The sequence below is a fragment of the Rhinatrema bivittatum genome, chromosome 7, assembly GCF_901001135.1.
Source record: "Rhinatrema bivittatum chromosome 7, aRhiBiv1.1, whole genome shotgun sequence".
Classification (NCBI taxonomy): domain Eukaryota; kingdom Metazoa; phylum Chordata; class Amphibia; order Gymnophiona; family Rhinatrematidae; genus Rhinatrema; species Rhinatrema bivittatum.
Window position 1 is genome coordinate 277,669,548 of NC_042621.1, and position 26,589 is coordinate 277,696,136.

Consider the following 26,589-nt stretch of genomic DNA (forward strand, 5'->3'; position numbering starts at 1 on the left):
TTTGATCTTTCTCCTTTGTGGGATGCGCATTGGTCCTTTACAAGGTGTGAGAGCAGAAAAGTTGTGAAGGAGACGCTCTCTGAGAGAGATCATCTGAGAAGTTTGAGGTCTGTTGGGCATTACGGTTTACCACATTGGAGATTTTTGAAGACTTGAGAGCTGTTGGGATTTTTGTAGTATGAACCAGTCTCTATTGGGGGGCGGGGAGCAGTTACACCCTTCCTAGAAGGGCTGGAGTTTTTTTGGTGGTCTCATCCTGTGACCTGTGACACTACTGGGAGAGATCCAGTGATTTTTGACCGGTTGCCAACAGTGAGGTTCATACCCCTTGCTGAAGGGATTTGGTTTTTTTCAGCCACTTTGCTCCTGCATTTAGTAACCTGTGAGGACGGAGGGACTGCTGGGCTTTTGAGAAAGATGAAGTTTACAGTTTTTTTCAACAAGGAAGATTTTTCCTTTTTTTGGAGATTTTTTTCCACCTGGCTTATGATAGTGAAAGAGGAAAATGTTCCTGCCTTCTGTGGGGAAAGATTATTGGACACTGATTCGAGGAGAGAGCAAAGAGTTAGTAGAGTTTGCACCATGGATAAAGAGACTGTGGCTTTTGTAGTTATGATTTTTATTCTGCTGTTTATGATTTTTGCCATATTGGCCTGGATTTTGTTTTTCAACCTGAAGTAAATTCTTCTTTGTTGAACACCACCACTGATATTTTTTTGCTGTGATTTTTGGTGCATGGACATCCTGCCATCCCATTGAACTCCTCTATAGTGAGTATTTAAGGATCAGTGTTGAGAAGTGGGTGAGACGGAATGACTGCGTGTTCGGTTTCCATCATCGCACTAAGGGCCCTGGAAGTTCACACTTCCTCCCCCACCGGCGACCTAGGAGCTACTTGTGATGGAAGAAGGCAGAGTGAAAGAAAGGTCTGGGACTTTGATAGCATCCTGGGAACGGTGTGGCCCCTTAAACCAGTCTGCTGAATTGTTAGGTGAATTCAGCATTTCATTTGAATCTGTTACCGACCTTATTCCCAGAGGCAGAAATCTCTTAGTCCCTTCCTAGGGTACATGACTTAGAAAGGACAGGCGTAATCCCCAGTTGCTTCTATCCCAGTTTGAAGATGGCACCAACCAAACCTGTGGTCAGTGCCATTTTGTTGAACAGCCACAGAAAGAGAATTTGCAGGTACAAAAATACAAAATGGCACCAGCCTCAGGTGGAGATCACTCTTGCCCCTTTCTAAAGACCTCTGAGGGAAGTTTGGGGAGGGGCTAATTTGCTGTTTTGATGCCAGGAAAGGGATGGGGGAGCAGTTTCTTTTTGGTTTTGTTTTTTTAAGTCTTTCCTTTATTTATTTATTGAATGTTTGTTTGGGTTCAGCAAACAAAACAAAGAGAAATAAACATTAAACAAACTGAAACACGATTAAAAATAAACACCTCCAGGGAAACCACAAATATACAAAAAAATGTTCCTGCCCGCCCCTAGAAGAAAGTAAGCGGCTTCTAAGATGTCCGTTCTCGGAGGATTTAAAATTGTATCTTTGAGACTTGGAAGGAGGGGGATTAAAGAAGGGGAGATGTCCTTTCCATAAAAATGGTAACAGGGAGGAGGTTGGGAGTAACAAATCAGTCTTACCTCGGAGGTGGGAAAATTAAGGGTGACTTTCCGGAAGGAAAAGGCAGTGAAATATCAAAAACCCACCAGGTTTCAGAATCGGAGACAGCACGACTTTCCCAGACAAATATTGCCCTGGGTGTGGTTTGCTCAGATTTCAGCAAAGGCTGAAAAATAGCCCAAGCAGCCTGGGTGTGAGTCCTAAAGTGGTGGACTGGATTAGAAACTGGTTGAGGGCTAAACATAAGAGGGTGGTAGTAGTAAATTGAGTTTACTTTGGGGAAAGTAAGGTGATTACGGAAATGTTGCGTGGATCTGTCCCAAGACTGGTTCTGTTCAATATCTGTGTGAGCAATATTGCAGGTTTTGGAAACGGAGTAGACACCCCTGAGGGAATGCAGAGAATGAGAAATGATCCAAGACGGCTTGAGGATTGGTAGAGTGCTTGACAGTTAAGGTTCATTGCAATAAATAAATAAATAAATAAAGTACAGAGTCATGCACTTGGGGTACAGAAATCCAAAGGATAGCAAGGGGTGAGACCTTACTGGGACTGGAGCTGGAGCTTCATCTGTACCATCCCGGTTCCCGCAGGTTGAAACCTTGGGTTCCAGGGGCTGGCAGGGCTTAGGCAAGGAGTGGTCAGAGAGTCCGGGTACAAGCAGCGGTCAGGGCTAGCATTGAGAAGACAAGGTCTAGGTGCAAGCCTAGGTTGAGGCAGGTAGTGTGTAAGAAGGAGTCAGCATCCATAGCAGAGGTCAATACCAGGCGGCAGGCAAGAGAGACAGAATAAGGAAGGATGAACACTGAGGACCACAATAAGACAGGACGAACAGGGCAAGGCAAAAGAGAGACGGCAAGGAAACACAGCAGCACGTCACAGGCAAGAGAGACAGAATAAGGAAGGATGAACACTGAGGACCACAACAAGACAGGATGAACAGGGCAAGGCAAAAGAGAGACGGCAAGGAAACACAGCAGCACGTCAAGGCAAGCAGAACAACGAGGCACAAAGGGTGGCGATATGCCCTCCAGGCTAGGCAGGAGGACCTGTTGCTAAGGCATAGTACAAAGGCCAGCTGGAACCTTTACAGTGGTGCACGGATGATGTCGTCAGATGATAACCTGGTTCAGTACCTGCCGCAGAAGCTGTAAAAGAAGGGAGTGAGTGCGTAGCTGTGCCTATAGGAGACATGGCATGGGGCAAGACAGTGGTGTGGGCAGTGAGTGCAGCAAGTTGGGGGTCTTCCTGTGACTAGCCAAATGTTACAGTCTGGAAGGCAGGGCATCCCCCCGATATATCCAGAACAGCTGGATTATTGATCATTTTATCCTTGCTACTAGTCAAAAGCAAGGGTGAAGAGAAGTTTGAGACTATTGCCATTCCAGTAGGATTTTCTTGGGCTTGGTTTGGAGTCTGAAGACTGTGTTTTGCTTATGAGGACTATTTTTGAGAACTTGGGGATTTTGACAGCTTTTCCCAGCAGGTTGGATATTGGACCTATAATGTGGATGTACCACCTTTTCTTGGACACAGATAATGGTGCAGGGGAGAGGAAAACTCTAGGAGAAAAGGCACGGATAAAGAGACCATGATTTTCTTGACATTTATTTTTCTGATGTTTCTTATCTTCACAATTCTTGCCTGGATTTTGATATTTCTTGAGTCTCTCCTGCCCTCCTAAAGACCCCCTTGCACAACAGTTGAAGCTATTGCTTTTGAATGGACTTTAAAGACCACAGGCATGTCTTTGCCAAGGGCCTGGGAAGTTGATCTCCCCCCCCCCCCATCCCCCCCCCCTGGCATTGTAATGCCCCGGGTGCAGCACACAGTCCAAAAGGGGATATCACTACATGTGCAATGGAGTCCCAGTGGAAGTGGTAGATACAAACCTTCAAGAAAGCATGGGATAAGCACAGCGGTTCCCCTAGTGGCAATAACGTAAAAGTAGAGGATGGGAAGAATCAGTTTGGATCTATAGTATTCCTCCAGAAATGAAGTGGGATGGGCCTAATGTTTGTTCCTTGACTTATATATTCTATGACAGTGGTAGAAACAGGATGGGAGCTTGAAGTATTGCAAACACCCTCCTTTCAGGCCCTCTAGGGCAGAAGCAAGGGAAGAGGTAATAAAGACAAAACGAAAGCCCAATAAAGTAGCACAGCCTAATGATACTGGAGGCCAGGGGATAGCTGAAGTAGTACCAACAGACCACAAGTCCCCAGAAATCAACCGAGGCAGGCTGTGATGGCTGGGTACCGTCCAGCAATGCCATAGGGAGCTTGAAGGGTGGATGTGCGGGCAACAACTTTATTAGATTTTGGCAACTATTTAAATAATTGCAAAGCTGGGAGGGAATTCATGGTGGGGAGTGGGGGGTGTTGAAATAAATATGGGATCTTAATGTTCAACTACACAGAATGGAAGAGAAACAATGAGGAGGATAAGAAAAGCGATTGTATAAGTAAGCAAGCTTCTGCAGCTGGCAGCTGCGATATAACATTGCATGTGTGGTACAACTTGGCAGACTGGATGAGCCAAATGGTCTTTTTCTGCTGTTAACGGCTATGTTACTGTGGGGGAGGGGGTTCAGCTCTAAGCTTTGTGAGAGCTCCTCACTCAGTAAGGGCTGTGGCAACTTCACAGGCAGTAAGATTATGGGAGTGTGGCAGAGAGCTGTAAGATTATTCCTTGACATTCGTATACTTTTACTAAACATTTATTTATTGAAAAGAATTTATATCCCTCCTCTTTACAGTTCGAGGTAGGAAACATACAGAAACATTCATAAAAAATTAAAAACTTACATTGTAGAGTTAACAATAAAACAGAACTTCACAAAAACACAAAAATAAAACTAAACCCTGCAATAACCAGCCTTAACAACAAAAAGAAAAAAGGAACGGTGGCTTGAAGAGAAGAGCAGCAGAAGGTTTTATTTTATTTAATTATAAAAATGTGTTAATCACCTTCCAATTTTTACAATAAAAATTTCCAAAGCGATGTACATACATTAAAAACAATAAAACTAACATAAAACACAGCAAAACATAATAAATACCTCACCACCTTCATGTTACCACCCACAGGCTCAAATGCCTGTGTAAACAGAAAGGTCTTTCTCTAATTTGTAGAGGCCCTCCTAGGTCTCTGCCAGTTGTCCCTAGCTCAGGCTTTGAGTAAGGAGTGAAGACGGGGCATACCATTCCCAATCAGCACCACCTCTTAGAATGCTGAGAGTGGTATCTCCTATCTGCAGCAGGGCGTGGCACTTTGAGGTGGGTTCTGAAGAAGGAAGCGTGTACTTTTTGGAGTTCTCTAGTCTCCAAGGTTTAGGCCCCATGGCCTGATACCTGCGGGAGGGGAAGGGTCACAGGTCGTATTCAGTACCCAAGCCAGTCTGGAAGGGGTTGTCTGGAAGGTTGTGTGAGCAATCGCGGGGGAGTTCTTTTCTGGAGGATCTCTGTTCCTGTCTCTGGGAGGATTTCCCAACCGCCCCTTCCCGCCCCACCTGCAGAAGGTCAGGGAAAAGAATTGTGGGTCCCAACCTACAACACATGAAGGGTCAGCAGTTGCTTGCCACAGAGAAGATTTTTCTGGGTTGTGGGGGGGGGAAAAAAAAGGTTGCTCCTTTAGTTTGGAGGAATTTTTGCCCACCATTCCTGCCCAGAAGAAAGAGTTTCAGATTTCATCTGTTGCTGCAGTTGGAACTTTCCACCATGAGAGATCCAGTTTGAACACCAGAGAAGAACAGGAGACCCTGGTACCTTACCAGGACCCTGGCTTCCACCACCTGGAAGGAAAGGTTTTTCTCCAGGGCCTACCATCACTCAGAGGAGCAGGACTGAGACTGTGGTTAGAACTTGGACTGTTTGAAGATCAAATGAGCAGCTGTCAGCTGTTTTACTTCCAAGGTTTCTTCCAGTAAAATGTAGTTTTTGGAGCGCACCGTTCAGTCATGTCCAGTTAGTTATTATTCCCAGTGAAGAGACTTTGCACAGGATTTGGCAATGGTGAATACTCTTGGGGGTGGGGGGGAGGGGGAGGAGAGTGAGAGGTCATCCCTCCTAGTGTTTAGGCTCTGGAGGTTCCGCCTCCCCCCATTTGGAGAATGCGTGTCATGAGGCTGTTGTGAGACTGTAGCCCTGGGTCATAGTATGTCCCCCTGCACCATTTCAGGCTGCAACCCCGAAGCAGGGGGCTACATATGTGCAGGCAATAAGGCACAAATTCACAGGCAGAGAATTCCAGAGGGTGGGACCAGCCATGGAGAAAGCTCACCTGTGAGTCTCAATGAGATGCACAAGCCAAGGAGATTGAACCTCCATGAGATTTCGTTGTGCAGACCTCAGTGCACCAGGCAGAGGGCTTATAAATACTCAGGGTCACACGCTGTGAAGTTGTTATTCAGCAATTTGTGTATTAGTGAAATGGCTTTGCAATGGATTCTACATTTGATTGGAAGCCAATGTAATGACTGGAGAACAGGAATTATGTGTTCTCTGTTTCCACTGCCAGTGAGAGTACAGGCTGCTGCATTTTCTGCCAGCTGAAGCGCCCTCAGGATATGGGGCTGGGACTCCGAGATAAATAGCATTGCAGTTGTCTAAGGAAGTAAGAGACCAAAAAAAAAAAAAAAGCCTCCAACGGATAAGTTATTCAGCTAAAGCTAGCAGGATAAGTTATCCTGGATATTCAGTGGGATAAATGTTCCGCTAAATAAGATCTCCAATTATCCAGTTACCTTTAGCTGGGTAACGTTACACCTAACTGGCTATCTTTTGAATGTTGCTTGGTAAGTTTAACGTTATCCAGCCTCATGGCCCGATAGCATTAGTATTATCTTGACTATAATAAAAAGAATATAGCCTGTTAAGTGGTGCCGCTGTTTAAAAAGAAAATGTACTTTGCGGGTGTAAGAGCCTGAATGATAGCCTTCCCCCCCAGCAGGCCCTGCCAGGCTGAGCATCCCCACCCTCCAAACCCCTCTAAGAATTGTACAAATAAAACTGGAAGTGATATGGAGCTGGCTCCCCCCCTTCCACTCTCCTGATAACCTTTCAAAATGCCAGTCGTCAGGCCGGGATCACGGTAAACACTTTGCGGCCATTCTCTTTAATAAACTGCACTCTCGCTCACGGCTTGGCTGTTCCCAAGGACCTCACTTAAGACTGCTTGTGTTGCCTACTATTGTCGCTGTATGGAAACAGCACATTCCAGTGCAATTAATTCAAGCAAGTGCAAAAAATGTTTTAAACAAAACAATTCAGCGGTGTTCAATGTTGTTATCCGTTGCCCTGTTCCTTCACTTTTGACACACGTGCAGTGGTAATCACACACCAAAAAAACCCAAAAAAGCTTGTTTCTTCAATAAAGCTCTGCCGGCGCACCTAGCCAGCCCTGTAGCATGCTGAAGGCTCAACAAGATTTCCAGCTGATATTTTAATCCTCTTGCACCTCTCTCCTGTAAATATTAAATGGAAACTTTCTATCTTAAACAAGAGAGAATTCTCTCTCTCTCTCTCCAGTGTTATCCCCAAACACTGCTGGCCTATGCGCTGTACGTATTTCATTCATTTATTTCTTTAAACCGAATTATATTCCGCTTATAGCTAGAGAGTGCTAAGCGGATAACGGCATTTAAAATAAAACAATATTTAAAACGCAGTTCACATGTATGGATCAATTAATATCATTTAATATCATGAATAATATCTTTTAAATTAAAATCAAAACAGAACTAAAATCAAAAAGTATCATTAAATGTCATTAAAGTTATTAAAACTAAAATCAAATATCAACCAACATCTGCACATTTATAAAACAATAATGTCAAAGACTGGAAAATACGGTCAAGAGCTGGGAAATATCAAAGACTGGAGAAAGCTGTTTGGAATAACAAGCTTTTTAATATCTTTCAAAAACAAAGGGAAAACATGATAGCAACCTCCTGCTACCACTGAAAGACTCTAGGGTTGGTCCCTCCAACCCGTTAGACTATTTAGATGGAGTCACCTGCGATGTACTGTCTCACTTTAAGCTTACTTCTGTATGTTGTGCTTGCATCTGTGAAGATATCGTTTAGCTCTATCCACTGGTTAATCTTGGCAGCTTCATCTTCTCAGGACGTGTTTCTCTCACTTCCCTCTCCAGGGGAGGACCTTTCTCCCTCCCCCCCCAAATTCCAGTCAGCCTCCAGCATACCTGGGAACTCTCCGGATTCGGCCCAGAGACTCCGGAATTCTAAAAGAATTACCGGGTCTCCGGGCCAATACCAGAAATCTCTGGGTGCTGCGGCAACACCAATCTGCTTGGACCCGGAAAGAAGAAAGGAACGTCATTGGTCTTGCGCGGCTGAAAAAGGAGGAACTCGACAGCGATTTCTACCATCTCCGGACCTTTTTAACTCTTAACTTTGCTTCCTCGTGACACCGCCTGCTCCTGCACAGTCTGTTTCCTGTATTCAGCCACTTGCCCGCCCCATCCTGTTTGCCTTGGCCAATCGACATTGCGATTTCCAGCCCGTGCATCAAACAAGGAGTAAGAAACAGGCAGCGTCCACTTCCGCAGCACAGGAGGAGAAGGAAGAGGCTGCTGCTGCTCCCGGAGCCCAAGTTAGAGTCTGCTGTTGCTAGTGTGTTTTGAAAGGGGGTGAGAGAGAATGAATGAGCATGTCTGTGAGAGTGAGTGAGTGTATTTGTGTAGGAAGAAGAGATCTGAGAGTGTATGTAGGTGAGTGGGAGAGAGCTGAGTGCAAGTGAGCATAGGTGTAAAAGTGAGTGGGCAAGTGTGTATGGAAGAGGGAGAGACGTGAGTGAGAGTGTGTTGGTGGGAGAAAGGCAGACGTAAAGGTGTAAATGGACATGTGAGAGAATGAGCAGTGAAAGTAAGTGTGAACATGTAAGAGTGTTTATGAGAGCAAATTTGTGAGCATCCGATCCCACTGTGCAGTTGCCCTCTCACCATTCTCCCCCCCCTCCCCCGCTAATTCATGGTAATCTCAGGGTGGCTGGAAGTCAAAAGTTCCCAGATATGAAGATCAGGTCTTGTCCTTCCAAACTTTTCTCTATGTCCCCCTTCTAGACAGTTAGACCTGAGGGGTGGACATGGCCTTACCAATTCCTTCTTCAGTATCTGAGCTAAATCTGGGTCATAGCCGGGCCACATATATTAATAATGTTTTCGAATCATAACTGCAGTACCCCTTTGTGCCATTGTGAAGATGCATTCTGGCGCCTGATTGTTTGAGAAGCAAACACTGGAGTGACTTTAGTTCTTATTTGAGAGCTAAAAGTTAAATAATAACCTCTCAGAATTTTACCAGTTGTTTAAAGACCATTCTCATTTGTGAATCCAGCATCCACTGGATGTAATAATATGATAAACAAAAATCCACTCATCTGGTTTTTGGACCACCCATGCACCGAGCACAAGTGTTCTTTAAATAGATTTATTTTAGGTAAATAGCTCTGTTTTAACATATTGCCAAGGGACATGAGCAACACGAGTGATTCTGTCTTCATCTTATTTACCATTATTCATTTCTTTAGCTTTAAAAAATTAAGTTAAGATGACTTTTTATCAAGGCCTCCAAATTAAAATGAGCATTACAGCATTCCTGTGATAGAGCATTGTTAATATGCCACATATGCATTTATTGTTTTTTTGTTAGGAAAAAAAATAGCTTGGAAATTTTAGTGGTCAACTATATCGTGCTGCCTAATCCAATAAGCAGGCCTCTGTTTCTTACTTGTGACCCAGGATTATAAGCATCCATTTTTCCGACAATTTGGAGTATTCTGCGCCATGAGCTCAACTTCCTTTCTCCTTCCCCAGGTCATAATGCTTCACGTATGTTAGGGCTCCTTCCCTGCAGGTTGGAATTTTTTAAACATGCATCGTTGGCTCATTTGTTGTTTGCTGGTACTTTCTCCTATGTTTAATATATCAAATATACTCTGAAACAGATACAGAATAATAAGGAATGAATAACTCAAAGTTATCGTCAGGCAAGTTTTGGCCAGCTTAGATGTGTAAGTAGCCAGGCCCATTACTGAGCGGTGCCTTGGGCCGCCCGCCCCCTGCTGAACGTCCAGTACGTAAAACCGTTTGACAGTTCAGCCTTATGGAGGCAATTTTCTAAAGAACTTTTGATAACTGCTTTTTTTAATGCATGAAACCCCTTTAAAAATGTACTCCATAGGGCTGAATTGTTAAAAGGTTTTATGTGCGTAAATGCACTTTCGAAAATTGCTGTGACATATGTTACTTTTATGCATGTAACGCCTTTGAAAATTACTTCCATAGGGCCGGATTTTAAAAGGCCCGCGTGCATAAAACCCGGGGTTTATGCGTATGGCTGGGCCTTGTGCGCACCACACCAATTTTTTAATGGGCCCGGGCCTCTTCAAAGGGGCGGTCCGGGACAGCGCCATTGTACACTGTCCCGATGACTCGCGCGCCGGCAGCCGGCCGGATGCGCGCAACTTACTTAAGCTCTGGCCCTGAAGTAAGTTGAAAAACAAAAAAAAAATGGTAGGGTTTAGGGGGTGGGGAGGAGAGAGGAAGAGGGGAAGAAGGAGGGAGTTTAGGTAGGAGAATAGGGAAGTCCCCTCTCAGTCCACATGCATGTTATAAAATCAGCACATCCATGTGCACGCGCCAGGAACCATGTGCACATGGACGCGTGCGCATCTTTTAAATTCTACCCCATAGTGTGCACATTGCTATTGGGCAGACCGGATGGCCAATTTTGATCTTTATCAGCCATGATTTACTGGGTTACTATGTTATCTTCTCACCAACAAGAAGGACCCTATCCAGGGGCAAACAGGACTTGTGTTCCGAATCTCAGGCAGCTGAAAAAAGCTGTTGTGCTTACTGCAGGGAACAGGAGTGGAGCAGCTACAGAAGAGAGCAGAACAGATCTTTTCTTCTCTGCAGTGTCTGCTCCAGCTTCATCCCTTCCTCTCCTCTCCTATCCCTAAAAGAAGGGAGGAGTGAGACTGGAGCTACATTGCAGGCAGCAGGTGGGGAGAAATGGAAGGGGAGGGGCTGGGGAAGGAAGAAGAGCAAATGTGTTCTGTTTTCCTGTGTCTGCTCCAGTTTCATCCCCTCTCACCCGCTCTCCCGCCCCCCTTATTTCAACAGGAAGTATGAGGGGGAAAGGCTGGAGGAGACAAAGATATGCAGCCTATGATCCCAGGACTCATCTGATAACAGAGTGGGGGAGGAGGAAGGAGGCTCCACGGAGCACAAGTCAGGGAGGTCTAGGTGATTTATGGGGAGGGAGAGAAGGTAAATACTGAAGGGGGGCATGTAAGATGAATAGGGGGGTATAGGATAGTGTTGTGAGAAGGATGGTGGTGTGAGAGATGATGAATGTTGGGGGAGGTGAATGCTTGAGGGGGTGGTGCGAGAGGAGGGTTAACATTGAATAAGGTGAGTGTTTGGGGGAGGCGAGGTGGGCTTGGCACAAAAGAGGTTGAATGTTGGGGAGGAGAGGTTTGATTGCTGGGGAATATATGAGGGAGTAGCTGGAAGGGCAGTTTATAAATGTAATTTATAAATAAGGGAGGTGAAAGTGATTTCCTCCCCATCTCCCTGAAAATAGCAACGCAAGCTTGGGCTCTCTTAGGTGATGAGAGAGAGAGCTAGGGTACGGGGTACATGAGAATCATGAGGAAGGAAGGGATGTGTCTGGGGGAGTGCAGGGGCAGGGGATACAAAATAGCTGGTTGAAATAGGATAGAGATTCAAGCCAGAGGCAGTAGGGAAAGGTCTATGCGAAAGAAAGCCAGGGGTTGTGGAAGGGGTGAAGAGAGCTTGAGATGATGTTGGGTTGGGTGGGGCAGAGATGGTGAAGAAGGGTGAGTATATGTGAGAGATCCTGAGGTGGTGAAGTGGGAGGTGGTAACAGAGCTTGAGGGGGGTAGAAGGGATGAGAGAGAGCCAGAGATATGATGGGGTTGGATGGGGTAAGAGAGAGCCAGAAGTAGTGATTGAGAGGAGGAAGTGCTTGAGAGTGACAAACAAAGGGGTTGGTATTTGAGGGTCATAAGGAGTGATGATGATGAAGGGTGCATAATAGCCAATGAAGACATTGGAGGGAGACGATAGGGTGTGAGAATGAATCAGAGAGAGGGGATGGGGAAGCATGAAAAGAGAGAATTGAAGGTGAAGAAGTCAGAACGGGGATGATGGGGTGAGGCAGTGAAACTGACGGGGATTGGATAATGTGAAAGGAGGAGAGTGAAATGAAATGGATGAGAGAAGGCGAGAAAGTCAGTGTGGGGAAGATGGGGAATGGTAAAAAAGAGAGACAGTGTGGCGGCTGGAGGAGAAGAGAACTAATAGCAGGAGATTTATGAGTAAAGCAACCCACGTTTTTAATCTTTTATTTGTGCTTTTAATATTTATTCTTTTAATGTTTAAATATAACCTGTTGTTATCATGAATTATGTTGTTTGTTTATTTTGCTATGCATTGCTCTTATTTGTACCTAAAATTGCCTGTCTCATGCTTTGTTAACCGTTGTGATGGCCACACCAAATGATGATATACAAAAACCAATAAATAAATTAAATAAATAAATAGATAAAAAACAATGGAGGGGAAAGTTGGGGAAGTGAAATGTTGGAACAAGAACTGGAAGGTAAGAGATAATGGAGGATAGAAGAGGAGCGAAAGAGAAGGGATCAGATACAGGTGTGAGTGGGTAAAAAGTGAAGTGATGGTGAGGTAGAGAATAGATACATTTAAGAAAAATGAGATGAAAGGGAAAGATAGATGTCAAAAGAGGGAAGGATGTGATGACAGAAAAGAGAATAAAAGTGAAATGGAAAGGAGACCCTGGAAAAGGGTTTAGGAGAAAAAAGACAAGAAGAAATTAGAAAAAAGAGACTGAAAACAAAGAAAGAAAAAAAAAACCCCACCCAGATAACAAAGTTAGAAAAAAAGCATTTTATTTTCAGTTTGGTGACTGAAATCTGTAAGCTGTGATCTAGAAGCTGTAGGGCTCCTGCAGTAAATTGGATTCTCTGCATGCTTTGATGGCTTTTATTGAATCAATGTAAGTATAATTAAAAAAATGATTGTAGATGAGATATCAAAACCACATAGGTCCTTTCTTCAGATGTGAATAATATCTCTGACATGACATCTGAAGAAGGAAGCACTTGATTTCAAAAGCTTATGTACAATAATTCTAGATAATTTATCAACTGATCCAGTAAAAGTTTTCAAGCATCTGGTGATTGGAATTAAATTTCCATGCGGACACCACAACCCAGTTTGTTATCTCCGTTGTTTTATCCAGTTCTCATCCCATCCACTCTGAGATGATTTGTATTTAAGTTATTTTATAAGGATTATGTTATGTTATGATCCATTTTAATGTTAAAAGCCATCTCTGTTCTTTGTATCGCCCTGAGCGAATGTTTTTGTTGTATTGTAAACCGTTGTGATATGTATTTTTTACATGAATGTCGGTATAGAAAAGCCAAAAATAAATAAACATATTAAGTTATTGTATATTCTATGTACAATTTATTTTTTATTTCATGGAGAGGAGGGTTAAATAATTTTGTGAAAAGTTTTCATCAAGTAAAACAAAGCTGGTTAGAGCCTCTTGATAAGAAGTTTGACAGCACATCAGTATGGTGGGATCCCCTTGGCTCTTCCAGTGTGGTTGGTACTGATTTTCCTGACTTTGTACAGGATCGTTCTCAAGGGGAGGGGGCAGTGGGCTGTTTGTGATTGTTGAATATAATTATCGCAATCACAAGAGAAGACTGAATGTGCCCAAGCCCTAAGTCTGTTAAGTATCTAGCCCTGCCTCTGACCCCATCTGCAACCCTTCTGGTTCTGATCCTCTTCCCATTAGTTCTACCTCGCCGCCAATACACGCACACTACCTCAGAGCCCTAGATTGTCACTGGATGCATAATCAATAGAGGGGTAAGAGAACCCTCTTCTTTCTGTTTGACTACCTGGATAAGAGAGGCGCGGTCTGAGGGGTGGCGGTTGGAACCACTGGAAGATGTTTCCTTTGAGAAGGATTAGAACCAAGGCAGTAGGGAGATAGTCGACGGAACTAGAAGAAGGAATGGCGGGGCAATTAGAAGGGGGGGGGGGTACTGTTGGGCCATCTTGTCATTTGTTTTTGGGATGGTTAATTTTGGGAAATGGGACTTTGTTTAGAGCATGAGTGTGTTAAAAGGGCCATACTTGTTTAACATAGCCTTTCTGGCATGGCTGTGTTCTGCAGGTATTTGTAAATCGGGTGATAATGTCTAATTTACCACAGACTCAGTTTTTAGAAGGTTACTCTTTAGTAACCTTCTAAAAATAGAGTGCTTTTACTACCTAGGCCCCAATAATATTCAGTAAATTACTGGATCAAAAATACATTTGCTATAAATAATCTAAACACATGTAGAAGGTAAGAACATAAGAACATGCCATACTGGGTCAGACCAAGGGTCCATCAAGCCCAGCATCCTGTTTCCAACAGTGGCCAATCCAGGCCATAAGAACCGGGCAAGTACCCAAAAACCAGGCCTATCCCATGTTACCGTTGCTAGTAATAGCAGTGGCTATTTTCTAAGGTATCTCTAGGGAATCTGTGATTCACATATCATATTTTACTTTATGAACAGTTTTCTTTCTGGTTTACTTTAATTAGCTCATTTTTAATTGCCTTCTTTCATGAATAGCTAAGCACTGGTGTATTTCTTTGCAGACTGTACAATTTCTCTCTAAATTGAATTGGTTTTTAGCTCCGTGTTTTATTGGGACACTAAGAGATGGGGGCAATAGTCTTTGGAGCTCTGGAACTAATGGACTTTAAACAATTCAATAGAAAATAAGTTGATAAACATATCCCATGAATTTGTTTCTCTGCAAAGCTATATTCATACCTAAAGACATCTATTTGGGTTACCAATGGTTCAGGACAGATTGCTTGCATATTTTTTTCCAGGATAGCAATAAATTTATCCTAGCAGTTCTGGAAACTTAGCTAAATTACTTGCAGGGCAGACTGGAAGGACCATTTGAGTCTTTATCTGCCATCTTTTACTGTGTTACTACCGTATGTAAAAAAGCAGTAAACTCTTGCTATAAGCCCTTCTTGTCATCTTGATGAAAACTTGGACAAGAGACTTAACCTCAGCTCGTTTTAGTCTCACAACTCCCAGCATCCTTTTCAAGATATCTTAAACTGATGCATGTAGCGTAGACAATTACAAATCTTCAGTTTCCCATGGGAATTTGTGAGAAAATCAAAGGCAGCCATGAGCTATCTTCAAGTTGGTCCTTGGTGAAAGTACTGGAGTTACCCATGGGTGACCAGATCTTGCTGGCAGGAATATACAACCTTTTAGCTACAGTATTTGTACTATAAGTACTGTCACTGCTGCCTTGTTTCCAATGTTAGCAGCACTCTCTTGTAGCTCTTCTATAAATAAACAAAGTGCAGCAGAATATTAATTCAATCCTATTTAGGTGAAAGGTGCTATACAAATCTAAATTGTTATTGTCAACATTGTAGTAAATGTTATTAGACTGTGGCAGGGAAAGGCCAAGACACTGAAATAACCTTATTTGTAGTTAAATCCTTTTTGTACTGCAAGTTATTCTGCCCAGGGTAGGCAACTCAGGCCTTCGACAACTACAATATGCAGATACACAGTGGCTTGCAAAAGTATTCGACCTCCTAAAAAAGTCAGGAGATTTGTATGGCTTACAAATGACACACAGATTGTTCCCAGCAGTATGTTTATTGCTAGGGGTGTGCATTCGTTTGCAACGTATTGGTAATCCGCAACGTATTGGTAATCCGCAACGTATATGCCATATTCGTTGTATTCGTGGGGGTCACGAAACGTATGGTGAACCCCCACGAATTCAACGTATCACTAACGAATAACCCCCCCCCCCCCCCCACAACTTGCCAAAAGTCTCTGGTGGTCCAGCGTGGGTCCTGGAGCGATCTCCTGCACTTGGACTGTCGGTATTCAAAATGGCGCCGATAGCCTTTGCCCTTACCATGTCACAGAGGCTACCGGTGCCATTGGTTGGCCCCTGTCACATGGTAGGAGCAATGGCGGCCGGCACCATCTTGTGCTCCTACCATGTGACAGGGGCTGACCAATGGCACCGGTAGCCCCTGTGACATAGTAAGGGCAAAGGCTATCGGTGAAATTTTGAATACCGGCAGCCAACGGCCCGAGTGCAGGAGATCGCTCCAGGACCCCCGCTGGACCACCAGGGACTTTTGGCAAGTCTTGGGGGGGTCAGGAGGGTAGGGGGGTTGTAGTTAATTAAATTTAAAGAGTTGGGATGGGGTTTTTTTGGGAAATAAATACATATGTAACTAATGAACGGATCGGGATCCCCCGAGAACGGATGCAACTGATTTGGATCCCAACGAATACGAATACCAAATGGGACGAATCCGACCCTGCTGCACATCCCTATTTATTGCAAACCAGTGAACTCAAGGTACATTTTCAAGGTCACAATTAATTATTTCTCTGCATTTTTGGTAAAATAAAATTAAAAACTGAAGAAATACTGCTTGCATAAGTATTCAACCCCTTCACACTAGTTCTTGGTAGAACCACCTTTTACTGCAATAATAGCTTTAAGTCTGTTGGGGTTAGCTTCTACCAGCTTTGGAGTGATTTTTTTTCCCATTCTTCCTGGCTGATTTGCTTCAGGTTGTTCAGGTTGATCTTATGGACTGCAATTTTCAAACAGTGCCACAGATTCTTGTTTGGCTTGAGATCTGGACTTTGACTTGGCCATTGTAGAACATTCACCTTTCTGTTGGTCAACCACTCCTGTGTTACTTTGGCTTTGTGCTTGGGATCATTGTCCTGCTGAAAGGTGAACTATCTCCCAAGTTTTAGTTTTTTTTAGCAGCAGACTGAAGCAGGTTGTCTTGCTGTAACTCCACACAAGTCCACTGATATTTTAGAAGGTCGAATACTTTTGCAAGCCGCTGTATCTATTAATGCAGATAGCCTGAAAATCAGACCTATCTGCAGCCACTGAGCACTGGAATTGCTAACCTCCGTCAATATAGCAATGAACTAAAAACTGCTAATTCACAACTACTGGTATCATAAAAATAATTTCCAATTGTAGTCTGAACTATTTTTGCTGTAAAATTGTAATATGGCTTATTTTTTTTAAATATAAAAACAACTTAGTTGCAGTGTACCTGAATTGCGTTTTTCTTATTTGCTTTGTTTTACAGATAGCGAAATAATCCCTCCTGACTGCCTGCGTCCAAGATCTTTCACTGCAATCCGACGGCCATCGTTGCGGAGAGAAACAGAGGACACGCGACTCTCCGTGAGCCTGTGTGACCTAAACCTACAAGAAGAAAACTTTCAGATGGTGGGCACCCTCTGTCCCATCCCGCAGAACTCCCTGAACTCCCAGCATTCCCATCTCCTTCCATCACAGCTGGAAAATGACCTCCGCTTCCATCCTCTCAGGGGAGCCCATATTAAAACGCTTGACGACCAAACAGTGGCGCGACTAGAGCATGCCCGGGAAGAAAGGACTTTGGTGTTCACCAGCAGGCCCCTCAGAATCAACGAAACCATTTTCGTCAAAATAAACAAATCTAATGCCTCGCGTACTGGAACACTGTCGTATGGCGTGACCTCGTGTGACCCAGGTACTCTGAGGCCCAGTGACCTCCCCTATAATCCGGAGTCTCTGGTCGACAGGAAGGAATTCTGGGCAGTGTGTAGAGTATTAGTGCCCCTCCAGAGTGGTGATATCTTGGGATTTGTGGTAAATTCGGAAGGTGAACTGCACTTAAGCCACAATGGATCCAGTGCCGGCATGCAGGTGTGCGTGGACTGCTCACAGCCCCTATGGATGTTTTTTGGTCTACATGGAACAGTCATGCAAATTCGGATACTGGGTATGTTTTTCTACTTAAGAATGCACACTCTTATCAATTTAGTAAATTTGCTTGATGTAATAAAAATGTGCCCAGTAGCTTGTTTTGAACAATGTAGAGCAAATACTGGTTTCATTTTCAGTTAGTCACCCAAGTATATCATTAATAATGGATATTTAATTAGCTAAACAGGTTTTGCTTTATTTTGAGCAAGTTAACATTGCATACTCTTTTCTTTATAAAAGCACTCAATGCAAAATGCAAGAAAACTTTGTTCTTCTGGCCTCACAGTACATTCCACACTTCTGAATGGTCCTAATATACACTTTGGTCAGTGTGTATTATGACTTATAAAATGACCCTCACTATGAAATTTTGCTAACAACCTGCATAAGTCGGTTGTTGCCTACATGCAGAGGTTACACCGATTTTCGAAGAAAACGTATAGGTATAAGTTCACTTTGAATATTATCCCTAAGAAACTACATAAAGTAACCCTTCAAAAAAAGTAACACCTGCTTTTTGCAGGGCATAACTTTTGCTTGATAATTTATCTGTATATTTTTTAAAATCCAAAGTATGCATGAAAATGCCAACTCCGCTCCCGCTCTGCTCCCTGGAATACCTGCACTTTGTGCGCATAAACGTGTGCATGAAATCAGGCTATGTGCTTACTTTTATTCACAGACACCCCAGGCAGTTTTATAACAAGCCATTTACATGCATAAAGCTGAATTTTGTGGAAAATTGCCTCCAAAATGACAGGGCGAAGCAAAAAGAAGTTACTATTTTGGTACAACGCTCTGATAAAAAATTTAGGGGTAGATCTTTAAAAAATACGCGATCACGTACTTTTGTTCGCGCACCAGGCGCAAACAAAAGTACGCTGGATTTTATAAGATACGCGCGTATCTTATAAAATCCGGGGTCGGCGCGCGCAAGGGGGTGCACATTTGTGCAACCTGCGCGCGCCGAGCCCAGCGCGTGCTGCCTGTTCCCTCCGAGGCTGCTCCGATTTCGGAGAGGCCTCGGAGGGAACTTTCCTTCGCCCTCCCCCTACCTAAACCACCCCCCCGGCCCTCTCTAAACCCCCCCCCCCGTACCTTTGTTGGCAAAGTTACGCCTGCTTTTAGCAGGCGTAACTTTGCGTGCGCCGGCCGGCAGCCCCGCTCCGTCCTCCGGTCCCGGGGGCTGGTCCGGAGGCCTCGACCACGCCCCCGGGCCGGCACCACGCCCCCGGGCCCACCCCGAAACGCCGCGTCGTTTCGGGAACGCCCCCGGACACGCCCCCTCCCGCCCCTTTTCGAAAGCCCCAGGACTTACGCGCGTCCCGGGGCTTTACACGCGCCGGCAGCCTATGCAAAATAGGCTGCCGGCACACGCAGGCCTTTTAAAATCCGCCCCAATGTGCACAAGCTGAAATACTTTGCTAGTACAGTAGACCTTAAGTACATGAATTTCAAGTATGAGCTTTAAGGTAAATTTTAAAAGTCTGGCGGGTGCCAAATCCAGGAGGTACATGCACAAGTCGGGCCAGGGCGCGCCAAGCAGGTTTTAAATGCCACCCGCATAGGCGCGTACTTGCTGCTATCCGCACAACTGAAATGTTCCAAAAAAGGGGCGGGCACCGGCGTGGTCTGGGTGGGGCATGGGTGTTCCTGGATTTCACATTGAAATCTGCGCGTCAATGCTCATGCGGGCACCAGGGTCCCCTGCCACGTAACTTTATTTCTGTTACAGACGATGTGCAAGTTATAAAATAAAGATAAATAGACAGATTGGCAGGATTTTATGGGTCGGGGTTAATAGGGGAGAAGGGAGGCTATTAAACTAGGGCGGTTTGGAAGTCCTAGTCCTTAATTGGGCAAACTGGGAACAAACTGGTAAAACTGGTAATGGCGTCGGCGCACGCGTCTTTTAAAACCCCCCCCCCACTTATGCGGTAGAAGAGGCATTTGCTTGCATGGGTGTGCATCCACTTAAAATTGTACGCACATCTGCGCGTGGTCAGGCTATTTTATAACATGCGCGCATATTTGCACGTATGTTATAAAATGGCCGCGTCCCTGGGCATGGCCAAGGAACGCGCTCACAAATGCGCCCACGCGCCTGCTTAAAAGTTACCGTCCCTATGTATTTTTGTTTATTTTCTCATTTCATTAAAAAAATAATTTGGGGGATTGTTTTATGCTATTCGTATTTTAAGTTTTATCAGTCCATGAATTTGGTTTAATTTAATGCTCACATTTTAGTAACAAACGAGAGTAGGATAGGCGCATGCTGGCCGTTTTCCACTTCTGCTGGTTTCTGAGAAATGTTTACAAGCCACATGAATGAATTTAGATGGTAAGTGTGCAACACCACTTTGATTAGTGTTGGAGCAGATCCCAAGCCTCCCCTGTTATCGTGAAAAGACAGGATCAACGTTGCACATTTAATGTGACCTGTTTGACAGCACTTGCTGAAAGCCTTGTATGAGTGCCAAGATAAATGTTAAGCTTAGCCAACCGTAGAAGCTAATCTATGGAAAGGAGGACCCCTTCGTCTTCAACAATAGATCACAAGGGTAGGAACATTAGGAATGATGATGCACTGAGAAAACAAAAATCACAATTTAAGAGTAGTGAAGGGTTTGCATTATTGGAAGTCTATTGTGGCTACAGTATGGAAGCAAGAGCTGAAATTCAACTGGGTTACGCAGTTTATCCTATGACTCCTGGATAAATCGATTCAGATTTAATAATATGAAAACTGATGCTAATCAATGTACACCTTTATAAGATCCATGTTCTGGTTATAGGAAGGGTAATTTTCAGAGAACCATCAGTGGGTAACACAGGGTGTTACATGCAAAAATGGCCTTCTACAGAACTGCTCACACGATATGTGGGTAAACTTGTGCGCATATGTAATGTCTGCGTGTAACTGAAGCCGGACAGCCAAGATGCATTGATGTGGGAGCAGCTGGGAAGCGATTTGTGTGTATGTGCATATTTTGGACTTCAAACAATGTGTAAACATTTTCAAGAAAAAATTTGGCGTGCATTTTAGCAGGTGTAAGTGTGCATGTGGTGGGGTAGATCTGGTGGAATAATTTCAAAGCAGACTTATGCATGTAGGTCCACGTAGAAAACTGGTGTACTTAGGTGCATCTTTTGCCGATTTTCTTGTGCAGGTTGAATGAAAATTAGCCCCTTAGTGCAGAATGTGTTCCTAAATTCCAGTTTTTCTTCTAACCTGACAGTAACAGGGCAGTAAAAATATTAAAGTGGAATTGTAACTACCACATACTATTCAGTATTTTATGAGTATATGTTAAGAGTGCCAGCCCAGAGGCTTATCTGGTCATGCACTGCGCACGTCCATGTAGAGGATCTGGGCTCAGTTCACAGGCCAGGCCTGCTGTTCCACAGGCTGGCCGTGGCTGGAAATGCTGCAGAGGGAACATTCACAGCCTTGGGGGGTAGGGAAGGAGTCTTGGTCATCGTTTAGCAGCGACATCTAGTGGCCATGCTTAGGGTTCACGTTAGCCAGGTTCCGGAGGGAGCCATGCCTTGTGACCCCAGGGCATGGACCGTCACTACGATGGCTGGACTGTGTTGGGAAAGGGATAAAAAAAAATATAGGAAGGGGGGGGTGAGAACTCTGGGTTTTTGTGAATGAAGGCTCATAATGCTGTAACCCAATGGAGGCTGCTTGCAATTCATCTGGAAACTCATAAGAAGCAGGTGCCCACTTCCAGGTAAAAATAAAAATGTACATGACAGTCCCTGTTTCTAATAGGAGGAACTATTTTGGGAAGACTGTTGCAGGTTACACACACATGCTGATTTTTTTTTTTAATTGATTCATGTAACCATCTGTGGCATCAAGGTCAAGACCTATTTTTTTTTCTTGTTATACCGACTTTCTAGTTAAAATCTAGAACCTGTCGAACTTGTCGGCCCCTGCCCCACCTGTTATTTATTAAATAGAATTTCTATATTGTCTGGTTGGGAAATGTAAGGCGGTTCACAAAGATAGGTACTCTCCCATCGTAGCAGCCTAGCAATGACAGAAGTGCCAGACCCGGATCGCGGTAGGACTCTAGGGTGATCTGGGCTGAAGAAATGCCACAAATTAAGGTACGAGGGGGTGAAAGGCAAAGGGTTGGGACGGGCATCTGGAGAGGACGCTATTGTAGAAAAGAAATGGTGAACTGGGAAGGGGACTAACTGGCAATGATTCACTGCACTAATATTTTATTTTAGAGACGAGACAGGGGTTTGGCAGGTTCGGCCCCACACAGGATCTTTGGAGGCAGGCGGGGAACAGGTTTGGGCCCGAGTAGGCCTGCGATGTGTGTGTGTGTTTTTCTGTTTTTTAAATTGGAACACTACTTAACTGGCTGAATTATTCAGAGTAGTTAAATCACAAGCGGACTGTGATACATTACAGGAGGACCTTGCAAGATTGGAAGATTGGGCATCCAAATGGCAGATGAAATTTAATGTGGACAAGTGCAAGGTGTTGCACATAGGGAAAAATAACCCTTGCTGTAGTTACACAATGTTAGGTTCCATATTAGGAACTACCACCCAGGAAAAAGATCTAGGCATCATAGTGGATAATAGTTTAAAATCGTCAGCTCAGTGTGCTGCAGCAGTCAAAAAAGCAAACAGAATGTTAGGAATTATTAGGAAGGGAATGGTGAATAAAACGGAAAATGTCGTAATGCCTCTGTATCACTCCATGGCACTGCAGCCTGTGCCGGGGGATGCGAGGTGGCGCGCGCAAGTTACGTCTGCATGAATTTTGGATCAGCCCATTTCTAGTAAGTAGGATGCATTTTAACAAGCAAATTATTATTTTTTATTTGTAAATTAAATTTTATTGCTTGAACAAGTAAATTTACACTAATACAAAAGTGTACATCCTTTCTTTGTTGCAGTAAAAAACATAAGCACCTCAAGTATATATATATATATATATATATCCCTATCCCTCAATCCCCCTCCCTCCCCCCTTTACAAGCAATACAGTCAACTCAACATATGTATTGATACTATTGTTGGGAAAGAGAGCCAAATTCAGTCTAAATTCAAAAAAATACAGTAAGCTAAATAGGAAAAACAAGTTCCATTACCATCTTTAACCAAAACCAGATATAAGTCCCTGGATATCAGTCATTTGCTGTTATCCAGCCTTGGGTCACCTTCTCTTAGCTAAAAGTCCAAGACCCAGGCAGGACCATGGAAAGAGAATGTGTGCATGCTCTTCCATCCTGCCTGGCCCTTTTTTTTCCTGTTGTCTTAGAACTAGGTACCCAAGGGTCTGACTCCCCTTGTTAGTCAGGCTGAGAATCTGTTTGCCTCCTAGGATTGTTTTTCAGTACATTTCTCTCATAAATCCTTCTCTCATTCAGAATTCTCCAGTGTAGGACTTTTCCAGTTATAGTTCTGTAATTTAGGATTTTGTTATCCTTTGATTTAAAGTGATATTTCACTGCAAGATACCAGCAGTGGTCCAGGGGGCTGTGACATGTAAATCCCTTCCCTGACTCATCTATTCAATCATCATTTAAGCACCTTCACAGTAAGAGGTCTGGCAACCTTTTCAGTCTCATTCTGGATTTCCTGGGCTGGCAGCTCAGTTACATAGCTGCATTGGCCTCTTTTTTTTTTTTTTTTTTTCTGCTGCAGTTCACTTAAATGATAGCATGCTCTTTACTGTCTCTCCCTTGGAAGGGGGAGTTTCATACCCATCTAAATTGTATTTGAAAATTGGGAAGTTATGTGGATAAATAGATATTTTAGATTTTGTTACGCTCGCCGCCCACAGACGTCCCACGTTGCAGCCCTCTCACCTTTCCAAGATACTTCCAGGCTCCAGCTCCCCGTCGCTCGCGACACTGGGCCGCCGGCTCCGACCGCGGACCCCTGCCAGCGCCTCCAGCCTTGCTCCACTTCCCGGAACTTCCAGCCAGCATGCCTCCGCGGGGTTCGCAGAGAGACACCGCCAGTAGCGCCATGCCCCTCCCTAGGTGCACGCGTGCATCAGTAATTCTTTTAAAGGGCCCGCGGCAGGAACCTAGCCGCGGACCCGGATGCTGATGTCAGATCCTTCAGCGTATTTAAGCTCAAGCCTTGCACAGAAGCTTTGCCTTTGCAACAGGTCACCTCAGTTCCCTGTTGGTTCTGAGTACTCATTGCCTCCATGTTTCCTTGTTCCAAGTTCCTGAGTGTCTTCCAGTTCCCGTGTCTACTTTCGACATGTTTGTACTTCGACTGATCTCCTGGTGCCGACCTCTACTACGCCCAACCTTGCCTGCCTTCTCCAAGCCTGACCTCTGCTACGTCTGACCTTGCCTGCCTTCTCCAAGCCTGACCACTGCTATGCCTGACCACGCCTGCCTTCTCCGTGCCTTGACCACTGCTATGCCTGACCATACCTGCCTTCTCCATGCCTTGACCATTGCTACGCCTGACCACGTTTACCTTCTCTGTGCCTGACCACTGCTACGTCTGACTACGCCAGCCTTCTCCATGCCCTGACCATTTTGACTTTGCTATATCCTTTGTGTCCAGAATCCAACGTTACTTGCTACATCTTTCCATTGTCGCCAGCTCTCCTTCGACCCTGACAGTGACACCTCTGTCCCTATCCTCTGGATTTGGACTCCTGAGGCTTCGGCCTTTCTTCTCAAGCATCTTCAGTTAATCCTCGTTCCTTGGTGCTTGGATTCCTGTATTGAGGACCAGTCCAAGATAACTACGCCATCTGCTGGCTGCTATCTCTGAGCTGAACTGTTCACTTCCATTGTTCTACCTCGAGGCCCTACTAAGTCTTGCCAGCCCTGGCACCCAAAGGCTCAACCCGAGGGGAATGTGGGCTGGTATAAATAAAGCTCTAGTGGCCTCTAACTTCAGCTCACTCCACCTGCTGATGGTGGGGACCCGTAGGCCCTTGCCTGTGGGTTGCATCAACCCCACCTCAGCCCAAGAATCCACCTCCAGCGCAACAGGTTGCAAAGGCCATGGATTCGGTGGAGCCGTGCACCCTCCAGGCCATCCCAGGTCTGGCTTCCAAGGTGCATGAACAGCAGCAGTTCCTTAAGGCACGGGCCTCCTCCATGGACCGTCTTCATGCTCGGGTCAACGCTTTTCTTAGCGATCCGGCTCCTCCTCCTCCTCCACAGCCACCTCCATCATTGCCGCGAGCCTTGTTGGCTCTCCCAGTGCCTCCACGCTTCAACGGTGATTCCAAGCTCTGCAGAGGATTTATAAACCAGTACTATATGCAATTCGCTCTGCAACCTTCCATCTTCCAGGATGATTTAACAAAAGTCACATTTATCTTATCCCGCCTTGAAGGGAAAGCCCTGGCCTGGGCTTCACCCCTGTGGGAATGCTCAGACTCCCTTTTGAGGGAGCTGGTTAAATTTGAGGCTGTCTTCAAACTGACCTTCGACAATCCAGGGCGGCACGTTATAGCAAGCACCAGTTTGCTCCACCTTCGTCAGGGACAACAAAGTCTCTTTGATTACACAATAGAGTTTCGGACTTTGGCTACTGAGCTCGCTTGGCAAGAGGATTGTCTTTGAGCCATTTATCTTGATGGTCTCTCTTCCCAGCTAAAAGATGAGTTGGCTGTTTGGGAGCTCCCTTCCTCCTTGGAGGACCTTATAGACTTGGCGGGCCAAATAGACCACCGTCTTTAAGAGTGTCCCCAGGAGAATCAGATGCCTAAGAGGCCCTCACAGGTTCGTTCCCGCTCACCACCCGTCATGAACTCTACAACCAGTGACACCAGAGTGGTCAGGGCAGAGGAACCCATGCAGTTGGGCCGTGGGTGACTGACACCGGAAGAACGCCTCCAGCGAAGACAAACAGGTTTGTGTCTATATTGTGGAGCACCAGGTCTTCTCCAGGCCTGACATCTGCAACATCCAACCTTGCCTGCCTTCTTCAAGCCTGACCTCTGCTACGTCAGACCTTGCCTGCCTTCTCCAAGCCTGACTTCTGCTAAGTCCGAACTTGCATGCCTTCTCCAAGCCTGACCACTGCTATGCCGGACCACACCTGCCTTCTCCATGCCTTGACCACTGCTACGCCTGACCATGTCTGTCTTCTCCGTGCCTTGACCACTGCTACGCCTGACTACATCTGTCTTCTCCATGCCTGACCACTGCCATGCCTGACTACGCCAGCCTTCTCCGTGCCCTGACCATTGCTATGAACGACTTCGCTATAGACTCCTTTGTGTCCAGAGTCCAACGTTACTTGCTACATCTTTCCATTGCCGCCAGCTCTCCTTCAAGGCTGACAGTGACGCCTCTGTCCCTATCCTCTGGACTTGGACTCCTGAGGCTTCTGCCTTTCTCTGCTCAAGCATCTTCAGTTAATCCTCGTTCCGTGGTGCTTGGATTCCTATAATGAGGACCAGTCCAGGATATACTACGCCATCTGCTGGCTGCTGTCTCTGGGCTGAACTGTTCACTTCCGTTGTTCTACCTCGAGGCCTGCCTAAGTTCTGCCAGCCCCGGCACTCAAAGGCTCAACCCGAGGGGAATGTGGGTTGGTACAGGTGAAGCTCCAGTGGCCTCTAATTTCAGCTCACTCCACCTGCTGACGGTGGGGATCCGTAGGCCCCTGCCTGCGGGTTGCATCAACCCCACCTCAGCCCAAGAATCCACCTCCAGCGCAACAGATTTAGATGTTGCAAATTAGGGGTTTAAAGTTAGGCGTGTTGATATGTGTGTATCTTATGAAAATGTAAGGTGCATTCATACATCTACTACAAAAAACTGGATTGCCTCTTTTTATGTAGCCAAATGTGTGCATGTCATGAAAGTATATGCAGCCTTTCAGACAGATGAAAATCCAGTTATCTGCATGTGGCTGACTTATGTGAATTAACTCTATTTTTACTTGTGCAAAGAAGAAAGAAGTCTTTGAAAATTTATCCCAAAATGATCTAATTCAGGAATTTACAAACCTGTCCTAGGAGAGTCACAGCCAGTCAGGTTTCAGGATATCCGCAATGAATATGCATGAGATAGAGT

The 26,589-nt window shown here is 45.0% G+C and overlaps 1 protein-coding gene across 4 annotated transcripts in view; it reads left to right on the top strand.

Moving 5' to 3' along the window:
* NEURL1 (neuralized E3 ubiquitin protein ligase 1) overlaps positions 1-26,589 on the top strand; it is a 459,730-nt gene that overhangs the window by 389,710 nt on the left and 43,431 nt on the right. For all 4 annotated transcript variants that reach the window (XM_029610300.1, XM_029610303.1, XM_029610302.1 and 1 more), the window contains one exon: positions 16,887-17,567. In XM_029610300.1, the coding sequence (XP_029466160.1) occupies positions 16,887-17,567 (681 nt within the window). The remainder of the gene's footprint in view (positions 1-16,886; positions 17,568-26,589) is intronic.